Source organism: Alosa pseudoharengus, unplaced genomic scaffold, assembly GCF_046254945.1.
Source record: "Alosa pseudoharengus isolate Yale_2024_CS ecotype anadromous, Long Island Sound unplaced genomic scaffold, YU_APseudo_1.1 YU_APseudo_1.1_scf_7, whole genome shotgun sequence".
NCBI classification, from domain to species: domain Eukaryota; kingdom Metazoa; phylum Chordata; class Actinopteri; order Clupeiformes; family Clupeidae; genus Alosa; species Alosa pseudoharengus.
In genome coordinates, this window is record NW_027468859.1 from 12,025,972 (window position 1) to 12,042,338 (window position 16,367).

Consider the following 16,367-nt stretch of genomic DNA (forward strand, 5'->3'; position numbering starts at 1 on the left):
CTGTTAACAAATGGTATATAGATCTACGGTTTTCTCACGCCCTTCATTTAAATGGTTGGTTCTGCTGTCTTGCGGAAGTAAGGACTGGATTCTTATGATGAGCGGCTGTGCAAACACTTAACAAGTCATAACGTTAACTGTCTATTGATTTCATTGAGTTTGGTGAGACAATGTGTACGGGTTGTTTACATAAACAATACCCGGACAGGGTGAGTAGTAATTTATATCACTGTTGCAGAGAGACCTAAATTTAGTCCTGCCTTAAACATAGCTAACGTTAGTGTGCTAGCTTACGTACAGATCTAACGTTAACTTCTATGCACGTAAACCAAGAGCGTAGTTCTAAACAACTTTTAAGTAGAAATGTTTCGAAAACTTAAGATAGGTTTGTAGCGTTGTTCATTGCTTTCTACAATTCTCGTAGGGAAATACTTGTCTGGAGAATGGATCTTACCTCATGAATTATGTTGGCTGTGCTAATTGCCACCAAAGGGACTTCGTTATGATAAGCAATAAGACCACGGTTGATGAGGACGGAGAGGAGATTGTCACATATCTGCGTGAGTACTGTTACTGAGTACTGAGAACAGTTGTTTTTTCCCCCCTGCTCTACATAAGCCTACAATGATTCAAGTTTGCGTATGTTGCTTTTGCAGATATGTGTAAAAATTGCGACCACGTCATAGCACGGCATGAATACACATTCTCGGTAGTGGATGACTATCAGGTAGGCCTACTTATTTGTTTTTGGATATTTTGGAAAATATGACAATTCTGCGAATTCTCAGTTTTGTGACGTTTTCATTTCACTGATTAAAAAAGAAACCATACCTCTTTCTAGGAATACACAATGTTGTGTATGCTGTGTGGAAAAGCAGAGGACTCCATCAGTGTTCTCCCAGATGACCCCAGGCAGACGGCCCCCCTGTTTTAGTATCCCTCTTGCGACTACATAGTCTAGCACAGAGTTATCATAGTTTTGGAAAATTCACAAGGACGCCTCCTGTAACATTTGGTATCATCAGCTGTCGTCAGTGTTAGTAGATGACCTGAAATTGACATCATTTCTGCCCAAAACTCTGACCATTCCCAAGCAGTCATACTTGTACCCGTTCACCCGTTTAGTTTAGTTTAATTCCAATTGAATCCATATGGAATGAGTACAGAAAAGCACTCCAACTTAATAGAAATCCGGTCCTTGGAGAGATGCAATACACCATAGTCTGCAACCACCAATTCACACACTGTAGGACTACAGACTCACACAGAGAGGACCGCTGCTGTAGGCAATCCCATATTTTTATATAATTTCTGCAAACAAGTTCTTTAAGTGTTTATTTTCATTGCCTTAAATGTTTGTTTATTGCCTTGATTATTCAGCTATTTAAAATAATATTTTTGAGCAATTCAACATAATGCTACACAATAAGGATATGTATGTATGCTTTTGTAAAATAACTTGAGTAAAGAAAAATAAATTTGGTTCAGGATGTTTTCATGTAAACTCAGTTGTTGGTCTCATTGATGGTTCTGTTCATGAGCAGTTTATTTTAAAAAATAAACAGATTGATTTGTACAGACAATATACAGTACGATGTTGTATAAATATGAATAAAAAAGCAAATGACCACAGCGACTTATGTACAACCTTAGTCATGCACGTTTCTTCCCATTTTCACATTTACATTCCAACAAATCAGATGTTTCTTTGCGTGATAAAAAATAAAACAAACAAGAAATGCTGCCGGCAACTCAAGGAAAAATGTCACACTACACTAACAGGTATATCTGATGATGCCACAATGACTGGCAGTTTACATAGATTCTGTACAGTTATTAAGACTAGGTCTATCGGACCAGATGTCTTGTCCTTTTTAAGTACCTTGTAAGATACAGTAAGCATGAGTGGTTTGGTTACAGTGGACCGAGCATGTGGCCTATTGACAAAATGTACAGTATTTATAACTTCATAGACCAAAAAACAGCTTCTCTCACTTTTTCAATGACTAAATCAAAATCAGTGAGAGTAGAGCTACTAAACCTTAGTGATCTGAATCTCAGGATGAAATGCTAACAGACTATCAGCTTTCTAAAGCTTGTATGACTAAATCAGTTTATGGGACTTTTTTTATTTATTTAAAAAGCCCAATATCATAAACTGCATTTTGCCAATAGTGTCACACGAGTGCACTGCTAAAACAATGCAGATTGAAATATACAGATATATGTTGGCTTTAACCTCTACTGCGGTGAAAGATAACTGATTGACTACATGTAGCTAGTGTTCTTAATAGGACAAGGAAATATGTTTTTAAAAATTGACAGTGTGGCATATCTCTTTTATCCTCATATTTGTTTTGGTTTTTCTTTACCTGGAGTATAGTTCACTGGTAGAGGCAGACTGCAGGCATGGAGGAGAGGACACTGCACCAAGACAAATGACCACTTGCAACATGTGGCTGCCAATGCAAGAAGACATTGTCATCATTTCCGAGCTTAGCTGTCAAGTACCGTAATACACATGTCCATAATAAATAAATACATTCTATTGATACTGTTTACATTACATACATTCCATTAATTACATATATATACACATGCTTGATTGAACCACATAGGGCTATACAGATATTTAACCATATGGCCATCTGATCAGTTGATATCCACTGACCGATAAAGGCGGAGTCAATGAAAATAGAAAATAACTCTTCATAAGAAAAATAAATAATTTTTGGACTGTAACAAATGACATATGAGACAATAGTGAAGTAAAAAATAAAGTTATAAAAAAAGTGAAACATGACAAGGAAAAGAAAAGGCTGTGATTTGGCCATAGAGCTGACAATCCATAGAATGATGTTAATTCTATGTTTTTGGCAAAAAGACTTGAAGTGGAAGGACCCTTCTATAGAAAGAAACTTCAGTAAAAGTGTATGAAGGAATGACGTTGTGACAGAAATCAAGGAATAAATAGAAAACAAAACAAAATGGTGCACAAGATATCTCAGAGGTATGGCAGACAGGAAGTTGAAAAGGCAAGGGACCATTTTCCCATGGCGTCATCATAATTATCATCAGTGCCATCGTCATAGTTGACATCGTCAGTAACAAGGCTCTTTCAAGCATTTCGTTCAGTCTCGGGTCACTAGTGTGTCGGGAAGCTCAGCTCAGGTTCAAACTACAACTCCCAGAATTCTTCCAGACACCCCATAGTTAGAATTAGGCCATGGTATGACCTTAATTATGTCCTACCCACCATACTGTACAACCCCAAGTCCACCCCATCCTGGATCTGGACAGGTGTTCATCTGCTTAGCTTGGTAGTGACTTTGCCTTCATGGCTACCCAGCCGGACTTTGGGGCAGTACCCCGATGCCCGATAGGCCCTTAGCTCCGCCGCGCGAAGAGGTGGCGGGGACCCCGAGAAGCTGGAAGGCGATTGGCTGCGTCCCAGGAAGACTCCGCCGCCGCCAGCGGCGTCGTGCGACTCGTGCCGTGAGGGGGAGGAGCTTAGGGAGCGCTGTAGGGATGAGGAGGAGGGACTTCTGTAGTGAGGGGTGGGCCCGCTGCGCTCCTGCATCAGCTGTGTGAGGTTGTCCAGGAGATCAGCGTCGCTAGTGCTACTGGCACGGATGCGGTAACGCCGACGCCTGATGAGATAAGACAGATTCAGAGAAAGACATGAAGAGAGCGTGTCTCGTTTGGTTGTTTTGAACAAAAGCGTCTGCTAATAAAATAAAATATAGCCATAAGCAAACAGGACTCCCTGTGCAATCGCTGACTGCACCTTTAATGTTAGGCGGAAAAATATAGACAGAGTGACATTGATGGAGAAGACAGAGAGGAGGAAAGAGAGAGAAGTTAAAGGACACATTATTTGCAGCATATTTCCCTTGATGTCAGAGCACCAAGTCCTCAAATCACCCTGCTGTTGCATTAGCTTGTCAGAGAACTTGCTGTTCCTAAGCAAGCCTAAGGTGAGCATTTTGACCTTATCCAAAGCCCTCTGTTGATTCAGCAAACTGTAAACCGTAGAATTCCCCAAATATCAGAGAGCAACACCGATGGTACGAGAGAGCAGAGATGCAGCATGAGAGTTCAGACTAGATGCATGTGGAGTTCACCTCATCTCCACTTCTCATATGTAATGTATGTATAGGTATGTATGTTAACCCATCACCTCAACACCCTGCATGTGATTTATATGATGTCGTTTTTTTGTGAGCATTTATGGTGCGGGGTGCACAAGTGAGTGTACTTGCTCTCTCTTTACAGTATGTACTTGTGTTGTGTATTGACACACTGCATGTGTATGTGTGTTTACGGTCTCTTACCGGTTATCTCCGGCAGGGCGGAGGGGAGGTTTGCCCGGTGGCGGACGTGGGAGGAAACGACTGGCGGCTTGCACATCATTCGGGGCCAGCGTAGGGCTCAGGGGCCGTGGGATGCGGCTCCTCCCTGATGACAGGGACGACAGCGAGACGGGGTCCTCGGCCTGCCAGCCTCCGCCATTCCCACCTACCGAGCCCCCCAGGGCCAGCCGGTCTCGCAGTAGCGCTGAGGGGAAGTGTTCGCAGGAGGGCGAGAGGGCCGGGGACAGCGCGGGCGACAGGGGCCGCCGCGTGGGCGAGTCGGGGTCACGCACGGGGATGCGGCTGGCCCGCGGCGAGGAGTCTCGTCTCGGACGGGGTGGCGGAGGGGTGGCTCCCGACGGGTGGGTGCCCTCCACGCCGCCAGCCGTCGTGTCACCCTGGTCAGGGAACCCCGAGTCGCTCTCGCCCCCCTCTATCTCCATCTTGGAAGTGGGTTTGGGGGTGTCTCCGTCGATGGGGTCCCGGTCGTGCGGAGAGTCCAGGGGTGGCACCGCGGGGCTAGGTGGGTCGTCTGGGCCGAGCTCCCGCTCGTGCTGGTCCATGGTGCTGCCTGGCTGATCCTCCTGTCTACCTTCCTGTTCAGATTTCTCCTGCTCACCAAACTGGAGGGAGAGAGAGAGAGCGAGAGCGAGCGACAGAGAGAGAGAGTGGATAAGGAAAAAGCGTGGGAACAGCACGTGAATTCAGAGAGTCCTTGAAGATGATGGAAGACATACAAAAAAGCCTCTTTTTTCTCCTCAACAAACTTAGATACAGAGACAGGAAGAGAAAGCATTTGGGAAATCAGTGTTTTCTAAAAATGACAATTTAAGGTCGATGGTACTAGTGAAACCACTGACTAACCATCAACCACCAAACCACAGGCGGCACAAAAAAGAAAGGAGATTGCCGAAACAGGACATCTACCTTCATGGATCAGTGTTCTTGGGTTGGGCTAAGTCGCCAGCTTGATAATAACCATGGACCATCAAACCTGTTCTTTGGTTTGGTTGAACATTTCAGCTGAACGATATGGCAAAGCTGCTGATCAGACTCACCGGCTCTTGTTGAGTGCGGCCGATGCGCATGACGGCAGCAGACGGGATAGTGGGCAGCCGCCTGAGGCCTGTGAGGCCGCCACACAACCCCGGCATGCCCGTCATCCCCGTCAGGCCCGGCAAGCGTCCGAAGGGAGGAGCGGTGTGGCACAGGACGCCCCCCAGCTCACTGGAGCCACCGACACTGCGCTGGGGCAGTGGGTCCGACCAGGTACGGGGGATAATCTCAGGCCCCAGCATGCACCCGCCGCCACCACCGCTCCCTCCCCCAGATCGCTCCTCATCCTCGGGCTTGGAGCCAGCCGAGCCCCCGCTCCCGCTGCCCCCCTCCAGCTCCACCATCACCCACTCCTGGGAGTCCCCTTCCTGGGGCACGGGGCTCAGAGTGACGGCCACGTAGCCCCCGCTACTGGCCGCCTCCTCCTGCTCCAGGGAGCCCTGGGAGCCCTGCTTGGGGGAGCCGGCGCCCCCTAGCTGCAGGAGGTCCTCGTCGCAGCCGCCGCCACTGCCGCTGCCTCGGAGACTGCCCAGGCTGGAGCCGCGCTCTCGATCCTGGGAAAGGCCGGGACGCTGTTTGCCCAGACTGAGAGAGGAGAAAACAGAGAGAAAAAGAAAGAGTGTGAGGGAGAGAAAACAACATCAAGTGCTTACGTTGCCTTGCTTCTATTTCCAGAAAAAAGTTGGAGGGAAAATACTAAAAGAAAAATCAGGACTACTGTATTCTTGCCTGTTTTTTTACGGTTCTTGCATCATCGGCACAACTTTTTCACCATAATTAGCACTAATTCAATGCTTATTATATGCACTTATGTTACAGACTGAACCCACAAGTGGAGATAAATATCACAAATGACTTTCACTGCCTATACACCTACCGGTAGTTTGAACAATATATAACAGACAAAAGAAATATGAGAAGTATGATGCAATCAGGGCATTTAGTGCATCTAAACAAAACAAAAAATCTATGATCAACAGTAATTTACTGTATATTAGCCACATTGTGTTTTAACAACAGTGTTTTATGCCAATTAAAAAGACAAAACTGTGTATAACCACACCTGTGTATTAACCACAGTGCCTAATAGCCCAATGAATCAGAATCAGATTGTACTTTAATCAGAAAGAAGGATGAAGGAAAGAAATGCATTCACATGTATAACACGCCCCTTTGTATTAACCTCATAGTTTAAGACATTTTGCAAAATAAATGTATTGTAAACCTTGGCTAACAGGGAGGAAATTACAGTACTCACTAAGCCTCCAGGAAGCGCTCGATGGTGGGTTTGGGTTCGGGGGTGAGCCGCTTGTCCAGGCCCATGCTCTGGCTGTGCCTCATGCGACGGAGCAGCGGCGCCACCCGGTCCAGCAGCACCGTTTCGGACCGCACCCGACGGGGAGAGCCCTGAATGGACCCGCTGTTGGGGCTCTGGTTGCCTTGGTTCTGACTGCGCTCCTCTTCACTGGCCACCTATGACCGGGTTGGGGCAACATGAGAAACCATCTGGTTACCGAGACGGTCCTTGAAGCAAGACGATTCTTTTCAAGAGGCTTCATTGTCAGCAGCAACTAGTTACGGCTTTGAGGAATTCATCTTCAGGACTTAAGGGTCGTTTAGGGTCACTGTTTTGTGGTCGGACATAATGTCTGTCCACTGCTAAGTTCTTGTTAAGATCAAAATGTTTCATCTTCATTGAAAATAATGAAGGAGATAAAGTGACTGACATCACTGAAGCCAACATTGAAATAATACAAATCTAGTTTTATTTTGTGATTTAGTACGCTAAAGGTGATACACTGGCAATACTGATGGGCAGCCCCATTGATAACATTCACTGTACAAATCTTATACAATCACTGCTTATCATTTTTGCCCATTATTAATTACTAATAAACACAAGCTGCCCATTGTAGCATGTTGGCCCATCAGAATTGCTAAAGATGTTACTTGGTGCGACTTGGTGCATTATTAATCTAAGGGTGGGTTTATAGTATGTCGACTGAGATGTTGCTACAACAAACATGTTTTTTGTTGCAACAACAAATCATTTATACTATATGAACTCGCCAAATGATACAGGTTGACAAAATGGTGTGGAAAAAAGTCTTTGACACTTCACAAAGTGGTCATGCATCAACTATTCAAATTTATCAATTGAAAACTACTTGTATCTGATTTTTTGTAAAATTGACTAAATTTGGAAATATGACTAAATAATTCATTGTATTATGTGTTGTCGTCAACCATGTGTCATGTGATAGTTCTTACTTTGTGCCTTAGCCGGCGGTTGGTGTGGAATCTTTTTTTTTTTTTTTTGTCGCCATTCCGCTTGTCGCTGCGCCATCGCTGGTCGACATTCCCACAAACCCACCTTCACTCTCCGCAGGGCAGCTGGCCTCACCTCCCTCACCTTCCTGATGAGCGGCTGCTGCTGTTGCTGTTGCTGCTGTTGCTGCTGCTGCTGCTGGACGTGGTTGCGGTTGCGGTCTCGGTTGCGCTCCATCTCCTCCCACACGTCAGCCCCCAGGGCATGCTGGGACGGCATCGGCGGGCAGTTGTCCGCGTCGCTCAGCCTCTCGCCCTGGAGCACGTCCTCCGTGTTTTCCCGCTGCAGGTCTCCAGGCACCGCCGACGCGTTGGCCATCCTAATTGGACGAGAGGCTTGTCAGTAAAGTAATGCTGGACCGTGATAGCTGATTTTAAAAATAGGAGGGTGTTATAGGCATACCCCATGTATGCAGGAGTGAGACGGGTCAGTTGCTGGGCAGTGGTGGCCAATGTCTGGATGCTCAACAGGCCATCTGAGTCGCTGCGCTCCCAATCATAGGGGTCATTCTCCATTACGTTAAAACTCTTCATGCTGTTGTCGAACACGGACATGAGCATCTGCAAAGACAAAAAAATCCTCACCATCAACAACTCAGTAAAGCTATAGTTCCCTACAGACAAAAAAAATCTTCAAAAACCGCAAAAGGTTACATTTCCTCATTGACTTCATTTTACAGTTATGCATATAACACAGTTATAACTGCAACACACACTATACAACTTCCACGATTCATCATAATTTCAACATACAACAACATTTTACCTTCTGCCAGCATTAATGTAGTGCTATATCAGTTACTAATACATTGATGTCTTGAGGAGGTAAATGTGCTAAGTGAGAACATTGCTGTAAGTCACTGTGACATTGAGAGCCTTACTAAAGGACACTCTAGCTCGAAGTTGACCATCTACAAATCAGGAACCCTCCGTTGGTTCCTGGCCATACTATTTCCGGCACTACTGCAGACTCATCAATACACTACTGCATAATGTGGTGCGACAGGAAGTGGTGAGTGAAGGGGAACTGTGTGGGGGACTTCAAATTTCAAAACCCCCCCCAAGGATGTGTACCCTTCTGGTTTCCAAAGTGTGAGGCAGGTCTACCCCAAGCTACCTATTCCCTATTCCCACAGAGAGTAATTCTGCCTGTGAAAAGATCTGACACGTTATGGTCAAGTGAGAAAGTAAGCGGCTTGAAACCTCACAGACGCAAAACTGAGAGCCTACTGTATGTTCAGATCACTACGTGCCCACAAATAAGGACGGATATGGAAATGGAGCACAGACAGTTTCATCATGCTCCCCACTCGCCAGACTATGATATTTTGGAAAATCTACCAAAATATGGCTCGAGCAAAAAGATGAAAGTTAAGAAGTAAATAAATATCCCCACAGCATGCCCGGGGGAATCTCCCACTCATGCAGGAACAGCAGCTAATGTGGAACAGTGAAGAAGCCCACAGAGCGATGGGGAGTGCTGGAGCATCCTAATAACATATGCTCCATATTCCTCACTTCAGTCCTCATCTCATATTTATGCCAGTGTGCTTGTGGCAGTGAGTGCACACTTCAGACAAGAAGATATTCCTGGAAAGATACTCAAACACACACACACACCTATACCTATATCAAGAAAACAAAAGTATAGGACACTTTCTGCAATCACCAATTACCTTAATATACACATGCAAACTTACAAACAGGCACAGGCTTGCAGGTTTTCATATTGGAGGTACTGGTCTGCAAGCACACACACACACAGACTCTCTCATACACACATATACACACACACACACACACAGAACAATGTGCACTACCTGGTAGTCCGGTTTTGTGTAGTAGTCGAGGGTGGAGATGTGGTCCAGGAAGCTGCTGAACTCCGAGGGCAGGTGCTTGAGCATGAGCTTGTGGTCGTAGGTCTCCTTCATGTTCCCCACCTGCTCCTGAAGGATTATGGGACAGGGCAGGGAAACATCACTTCACTCAAATGAGAAAAATGATCTTAAAGATCTTAAAAATAGCCATGGCACTGCAGCATACACATGCAGGGTGCAAAAGCCCTCAGCAGTCCTGGACTGTGTTAAACTTACAACAACCAATGAGGCTTTCAGAATTTCTATACTGACAGGTTAAAACTGGAGTATTACGCGGCAGTTTGAATTGAAACAATGACCGCACTCCTTTTTTGGTTTGGCTTTTTGGTTTTGTTACCCATACACTTGTTTTTCATGATGCAACACTCTCCCACATTAGGCCTACTGACAACTGATTTGTCCAGCTGCCATTTTTGCTTCCGTTATGGTTTTGCATCCCTTTTAAATTACTTCATAAGTTCTTGTTTCCTAAATTTAAAACAGTGTATCTTCCAATCTGGGCCAACCCAGGCCGGTACACTTACTTTGTCCTTGACCTTCCTCCAGGGCAGCTGGCCCACCATGAATTCCACCAGCATGTAGAAGAGGGACCAGAGGTCGTCATGACGACCCATCTCCTGTTTATTGTAATAGCAGGTCAGAGATCAAGGAAGGGCAAGAGAGTGACATGTCTTGATGATTCAAACAAGCAATTAGGCAAGGTCTGTTTTAAAACTGGCTTGGGTCAAAGGGTGTGGGTGTGAGAAAGAGAGAGAGAGTGAAATACAGGAGGAGAAAGGGAGATGGAGAGACAGAGGGAGAGTGAGAGAGTTTGTAAAACGTTTGTTAAACAGTCTTAATATGTCAGATTTACCTTGTTTTTGTGGGCGTTGATGGATGCATAACGCACTGTCCCCCTAAAACCTGCTACTGGACGAGGCTTTGGAGAACAAGGAAGGACAGAAAGGAGAATGGTTATCAAGAAAAGCAAACAAAACAAGAGACCAAGAAACAGAAAAAGAAAGAAACCAAAAAAAAAGTAAAACACCGTTTCTCACCGGTCGGACTTCCTGGGAGGAGTTGGTGAACTGCCTCGCCAGGCCGAAGTCAAGCATGTAACACGTCCTGCATGTGCTTGATAGGCGACCCATGGCAAAGTTGGACTGCAGAAAGGAGTGACTCATTCAGTGTGGGGAAACATGATGGCAATGTGCTAGGAGTGTCTTTCCCTATTTTTGTAAGTCTTCGGGATGCCTATATCCTAGTTCTCCACCACTGTGCAAGTCTTTGGGATCACATATTATCATTATATTTTTGGTGGTAATATCTCTACTATTGTGGAAGTCTTTAGGAAGCCTACAGTGTGAATAACTGGCAGTAAGCAGTTTGGCTGCTGTAGAGGCAGCGGACTCAGCTCTGGCCATCTGACGCAGGACGCATGCCAGTGCCACCTGCGCCTGGCCGGCGGTCAGTGCAGCAAACTGCCCCCCGTCAGACCTCTGCACCGACAAGATAATCAGGCTTTTGTGGTCAGCATGGCTTCGTGGGCATCAATCTAAGAGGCCATGACTGGGCAGAAAGAGCAGACTAAACGTCTACTGTGAGCCAGTCAAGAGAACAACAGCAAAGAAGGTTTACCGCCATAGTCTCAATCAAACACCTGCTGCAAGCACCTTTTTTGGTCAGTGCTGGTCAGTGCAAGCTAATGGATACAAGGTGATGTAAGAGTGCCATTGTAGAAGCTAGCATGTGTTTTTGAAACATCTTATCGCCTGGGTAATCTAAGTGGTCAGATGGTCATGGCCTGTTATGTCCTCAGAGTGACTTGTGTGCACAGCGGCCACTGCCCTGCATACTCATGTTGCTGTTTGGTAATACTTTACTCTGTTCTAAGGACGAAGAAGAGGATGATGTCAGTAACATGCGGAGTCACATGCCCTCAACTGCAATGATTTTTGAGTAGGCCTGTAGGAGACCAGCTTGCACACAGCTTGGTTTTCCGCTAATGGGGGATGAAACAAAGAAAACAAATAAAATAAATAACCCTGAAATCCTAAAGTGGTCAGAAAGTGTAGCTGCTGATGAAAGAAATAACACGCCACTGCAGAATAAATGTGTATAATGAGCAATCAAACCGCCACTACTGATGCTGGAACTTTTTGGGAGACTGAATATCTACTAAAAGCTTCAGACCAAGTAAAGCCAAGAAAAGAATTCTTAATTGCTGTGCACAATTTATATGCCTTTTTAATGATCACTTCAAGCTGGACCAGGGGTTGTGGCCTTGCTGAGTGTTTGTAAGCTCAGATTCCTCTGAGAAGTATGGTCTGGAATGCTCAGTTGTCTTTGCCATATTTTTCATCTGCAGATTTGATTTTTTCGCCCACTAAGCTACTAAGCCACTAAGGAGTGATTTAGCTGATGAAAAGAAAGAAACAGCACCAGCTACCCAAACAACAGTGGCTGTGGCTTCGAGGAATCTGAATACTCAAAAATTTGTGCAAAAGATGGTGCAAACAGGGTTCCCACTCTAAGTCAAAAGTACAATTCCATGACTTTTTCCTGACAAAAAATCTGAATTTCCATGACTTACTATATAATGAATGGTACAATATGCCGACCAATGATTTCAGAGCAGGCGTGTAGCGTTGAAGAAACTTTTACTTTTTTAGAGCGGGAGATGAATAAATGGACATTGAATAGAGTTGGGCTACTAAAGCAAGCAGTAAAGCTAATAACCAGATATACACCAACTGTGCACGGAAATATATTTGTATTAATGTTTTTTGGTAAGTCAATTTTAAACTGCTACAAAATTCCCTGATATTCCATGACTTTGCCCCAAAATGATAAAATTCCCTGACTTTCCATGTCTGGAATAGACCTTCCAAAATTCCATGATATTCCAGAAATTCCATGACCCGTGGGAACCCTGTGCAAACCAACTCATAAGCAGAGAGTCACATCACAGGCCTTACCGAACAGAGTTGTTACTGATTCTGTCTGCACTTGTTTTGTTAGTCTGCTCTGATTCAATCCTGTCACTTTCAAAGTAATTTTCATCTGTGCCAACAAACACCCCTAACTCAAACAAACCACAAAGGTATCCAGACCATGTTAAATCAAGTGCAGAGTCTGTAGAACATAAACAAAAATATTGTTGTTTGTTTCGTTAAAATCATGCATAGTATCACAATATAGACTCTGTCCGTATGGCTCACCGGTTTGATGTCCCGATGCAGGAAGCCGACAGAGTGGATGCTCTCGATGGCTGCCAGAATCTGCCGACCAAGTCGGAGCGTGGTGGACACCGAGAACGTCCCGTTCCGCATCGTCCGACGGAGGTCTGCGAGGTTCCTCCCCTAAAAATGGAACGACACTTCCATGTTCACAAGCGTTCCTACTTTACACAGCACATCAAAACAACAGCTTTGAACGTGCTGAATCAATCAAGGATGATACATTTAGCTGGGAGTCAGTTCTGCAGCTGTAGGAGAAGTTCTAAACACAACTAGTGAACAAGTACTGATTATAACCTACAGTAGCACAACCTCCACACTGTGGTATACAACACGTAGTTTGGGCGGTACACAAAATTCTGCATTTTGACGTTTTATAGGACAGAGAGGATGAATGAAACTGTGTGTGTGTGTGTGTGTGTGTGTGTGTGTGTGTGTACACTAAAAGAAATACCTCCCTGACATTTCCATTTAAAAAAAAGACAAACAAATAATCTCATCTTTGCTGAGTGACTTACAAATACAATGATACAAAGAAAGAAAAATGCATAAAAGACAAGGAAAATCTCAAACATCAAATACTGTACCTGTAGCTCCATCACAACATAATTGAAGCGGTCATTGCGGCCACAACCAACAAAGCGGCACACGTGGTCTTTACCTATGGAAGCAAGCAATAAACTATCAAATTATTTACATTCCATGAGGTTGATAGAAACATATGTGGTGTAACATTGTACTTAAAATAGATGCCAAAGAATAGTAAAAATAAGATTTTTCAAATATCCTTTTGGAAACTGAAAACCCATTGTTACACATCAGAACAAAACATATCTATTACAGTATAACAACAACAATAAAAAACATGGAAATACATGGAGCTGTCTGAACTAATGAACAACAGGGAATGAAAGAAAGAAAGTTGGTTTCCCATATAAAGATCCAGTATATATCCCTATGTAACCTGCGTTGTGCTGACTAGCATGGTCCAACCCTGCACCTGTCTGGCTTCAAACCCACTACTTGCAGCACCTCGAATCGGGAGGCCGGAGTGCTAGCAAAGAGGCTAAAACATGGGCGTTACCTTCTGTTGCTTACACGTCTCATAAGACATCGGTAAGAAGGTATACTTACTGTACAGCTAGTGGATCGAACCAGCTGTTATTTCTGACCGACCCTCTCCCAACCCAGCCACTTACCCTGCAGCCTCTTGAGCACCGCCACCTCCATCTTGAGGACCTGTTTGGGCTGCTGGGCCGACTCCACCTTAAGTGCCACATTGACCTGATTCAGCTGATCCAGGACCTCATAGATTTCCCCGAAGCCCCCTCCGCCTATCTTCTTCACCTTTGGAGGAAGATGAGGCACAGGAAAGGGTGTAAGTGAGGAAAAGAGTGACAATAGACATAGAGAGATTGGTGCTAGGGGGGAGAGGGAGAGATTGGGTTTTTTGGGGGCTTGCTGTGATGTAGTACTGTGCTTATGATACAGAATGGCAGTTGTACTTCTGTTCTCGAGGGCATATTCAGACATCTTGTCTTAAAACGGTAAATGTGACACAGTTGCAATAACCTGGAAATAGTCTGTACTCGAAAAGCCACTGTTTCGCTCAATGGGTCTATTTATGGCCATTTTGCTGATTCTGCACCTGTTAGTTACAGATGTCCTGAGAAAGCAAAGACAAAAAGGGAGCAAATATTGTTTACAGAGAAGAATGTGTGTGTGTGTGTGTGTAAAAGAGAGAGAGAGAGAGAGAGAGAGAGAGAGAGATGCTTGCTCACTCAATTCACACACATCAAAAAAGTCAGGTTGCAACTCACCACTCTCCATCGGTCCCTGACCAGGTCTGTCACTGACAGGATGTCTGTCTGTTCACCGGCCCCACTCATCCTGACGTTCACGAGTGCACTGAGCACGCCCAGACCCGCGCTGCACCTGGCATCAGTGACACAGGCTGTCTACTGCAGCACACAGACACGCACACATCAGAAAGAGTTACTTAGCCATCGTCATATGACGAGTAAAGATACTGTCACTGTTTTTTTTCTCTATGATCCATGCACAATAAAGCATGTTGCCATCTCAATTACCTGTCAGTGCGTTGCGGTTATTGTTGCACCCAATACAAACGTGTCGCTAATGCTATTTGCATATGGATTAAGATTAGCCCACACAAATGCACGATCAGCAACAGAAGTGTCAAAATGCAGCTGTCGTCAAAACACTAAATCAATGGCAATTGTTTTTGTTTTTACTCGGATCGACAATCCTTTCGAATGAGAGATGTTTATCATCCACTGAGTGAGTCTAGTCAGCAGTCAACATCAAGATACAGCTAACCTTATAGGCTGGGTATCAATTCTATGATTTGCGCATCTGCTGACGATAACATATCGTATCATAGCTTGTCATATTAGCTGACTGTCTACAACTGAGCGATGAGGGAATTTTTAATCATCTTCTCTATGCGTCTTTAATTTTCAAAAACACCTTCCAGCTTTTACTAAACAAACGCGCCAATATGTTGACAAATTGGCTATGGACATAGATCAGAGATGTTGCACTTATGGCTTAGCAAGCTAGCTGGCTAAAATTAGCTGCCGACAAGACGACCTTACCTTGACAACAAAGCGCAACGTTCTGTATCCTATCCCTGTTGCTGCTGCTGGAGCGTGAAATAACAACCAGTCGACCTTACAGTTTATCCCTACAGAGCGCAACAATGGAAGACAGCTGACTATACAAAGTGCATGTACCCGAAGTAAAATCGTCTAACATATGGCAAGCATTTTGCCTCTGCGGTTTGATGAAGGACTGCATAAAAAGCAGCAGCGCCGCAATGCAATCTCTCGCTAAATGTCTTGGTAGCGGCTAAGTTAGCAGGCAGCCATGTAGCTCGCTATTATCCATTCCCGTACCTTCTTCAGTAGTGACAATCCAAGGCAGAAATTATAAGACAGCAGACGAAAACACTTTTTCTCGAGGGGTATTGTTGTCCACAAGCCATGATTCTGTTACTAGGTTGGGTTTGCGCTCAACAGTGAATGCTGCTTGCTGCATGAATAACGTTAGCGCAAAAGGTAGTCCGACTGGTTATCCCCTCTCCTCCCCGAGTCATTCACACAAGGACCATATGTTACGTCACACGTTAGTGAGACTTCTTCGGAGCTACTCAGGGAACTAACGATATGGCAGGGCTGCTTTGTAACTTATTCAGTTGATCTGCATTTGAAAATTGATTGTTTATGTAGTACTACTGTATTGCAAACTGTTTTATTTTAATCAACTGTACAATATCAAGCACGTTTTGTTAATACTGATTGACATAAGTTGGCTGAGCCTGTGTCCAGAGGGGGGAAATATTTCCATTATATTTTAGCCTACGATAGTAGTGAAATGATACCAATATTTGAATCAAGTTTTATTTAAATAATCTTCGAATCGCTTTAATAATGACGTCTAATTCAATTAATGCATCCAGATGCACGCTTGTCTCTATGCCAGGTTATGATGGGCATACTGACAACCTCCATTGG

At 44.6% G+C, this 16,367-nt stretch overlaps 2 protein-coding genes across 6 annotated transcripts; one reads left to right on the forward strand and one right to left on the reverse strand.

The window, feature by feature from the left end:
- The first annotated feature begins 43 nt into the window (after positions 1-43).
- churc1 (churchill domain containing 1) lies at positions 44-1,647 on the forward strand. The gene is made up of 4 exons (XM_076271665.1): positions 44-209; positions 425-560; positions 657-727; positions 842-1,647. Exons 1-4 carry the CDS (start codon positions 171-173, stop codon positions 932-934), a joined length of 339 nt encoding a protein of 112 aa, XP_076127780.1. The 5' UTR covers positions 44-170; the 3' UTR covers positions 935-1,647.
- On the reverse strand, positions 1,529-15,929 carry ttbk2b (tau tubulin kinase 2b). Of its 5 annotated transcripts, none has more exons than XM_076271662.1 (15): positions 15,750-15,929; positions 14,652-14,789; positions 14,031-14,178; positions 13,419-13,492; positions 12,814-12,954; positions 10,651-10,755; positions 10,467-10,532; positions 10,138-10,230; positions 9,557-9,682; positions 8,140-8,297; positions 7,783-8,056; positions 6,667-6,881; positions 5,411-5,993; positions 4,335-4,975; positions 1,529-3,650 (listed from the first exon to the last, which is right to left on the reverse strand). In XM_076271662.1, the coding sequence occupies exons 2-15, from the start codon at positions 14,718-14,720 to the stop codon at positions 3,305-3,307; spliced, it is 3,039 nt and encodes a 1,012-aa protein (XP_076127777.1). In that variant the 5' UTR covers positions 14,721-14,789; positions 15,750-15,929; the 3' UTR covers positions 1,529-3,304. The 5 variants fall into 5 exon arrangements, with proteins under 5 accessions (XP_076127777.1, XP_076127779.1, XP_076127778.1 ...); XM_076271664.1 differs by having other exon boundaries at positions 7,822-8,056; positions 14,652-14,792; XM_076271663.1 differs by having other exon boundaries at positions 7,813-8,056; positions 14,652-14,792.
- Positions 15,930-16,367: the final 438 nt, after the last annotated feature.

Coding starts and splice junctions, on each gene's coding strand:
- churc1 (XM_076271665.1), top strand. CDS start 171: ATGTGTACGGGTTGTTTACATAAACAATACCCGGACAGG. Junction 561..656: donor GGAGATTGTCACATATCTGC/GTGAGTACTGTT, acceptor TTGCTTTTGCAG/ATATGTGTAAAAATTGCGAC. Junction 728..841: donor CGGTAGTGGATGACTATCAG/GTAGGCCTACTT, acceptor ACCTCTTTCTAG/GAATACACAATGTTGTGTAT.
- ttbk2b (XM_076271662.1), bottom strand. CDS start 14,720: ATGAGTGGGGCCGGTGAACAGACAGACATCCTGTCAGTGACAGACCTG. Junction 10,756..12,813: donor TGCATCGGGACATCAAACCG/GTGAGCCATACG, acceptor TCCTTTCTGCAG/TCCAACTTTGCCATGGGTCG. Junction 6,882..7,782: donor CTGCCCTGCGGAGAGTGAAG/GTGGGTTTGTGG, acceptor ACCCGGTCATAG/GTGGCCAGTGAAGAGGAGCG.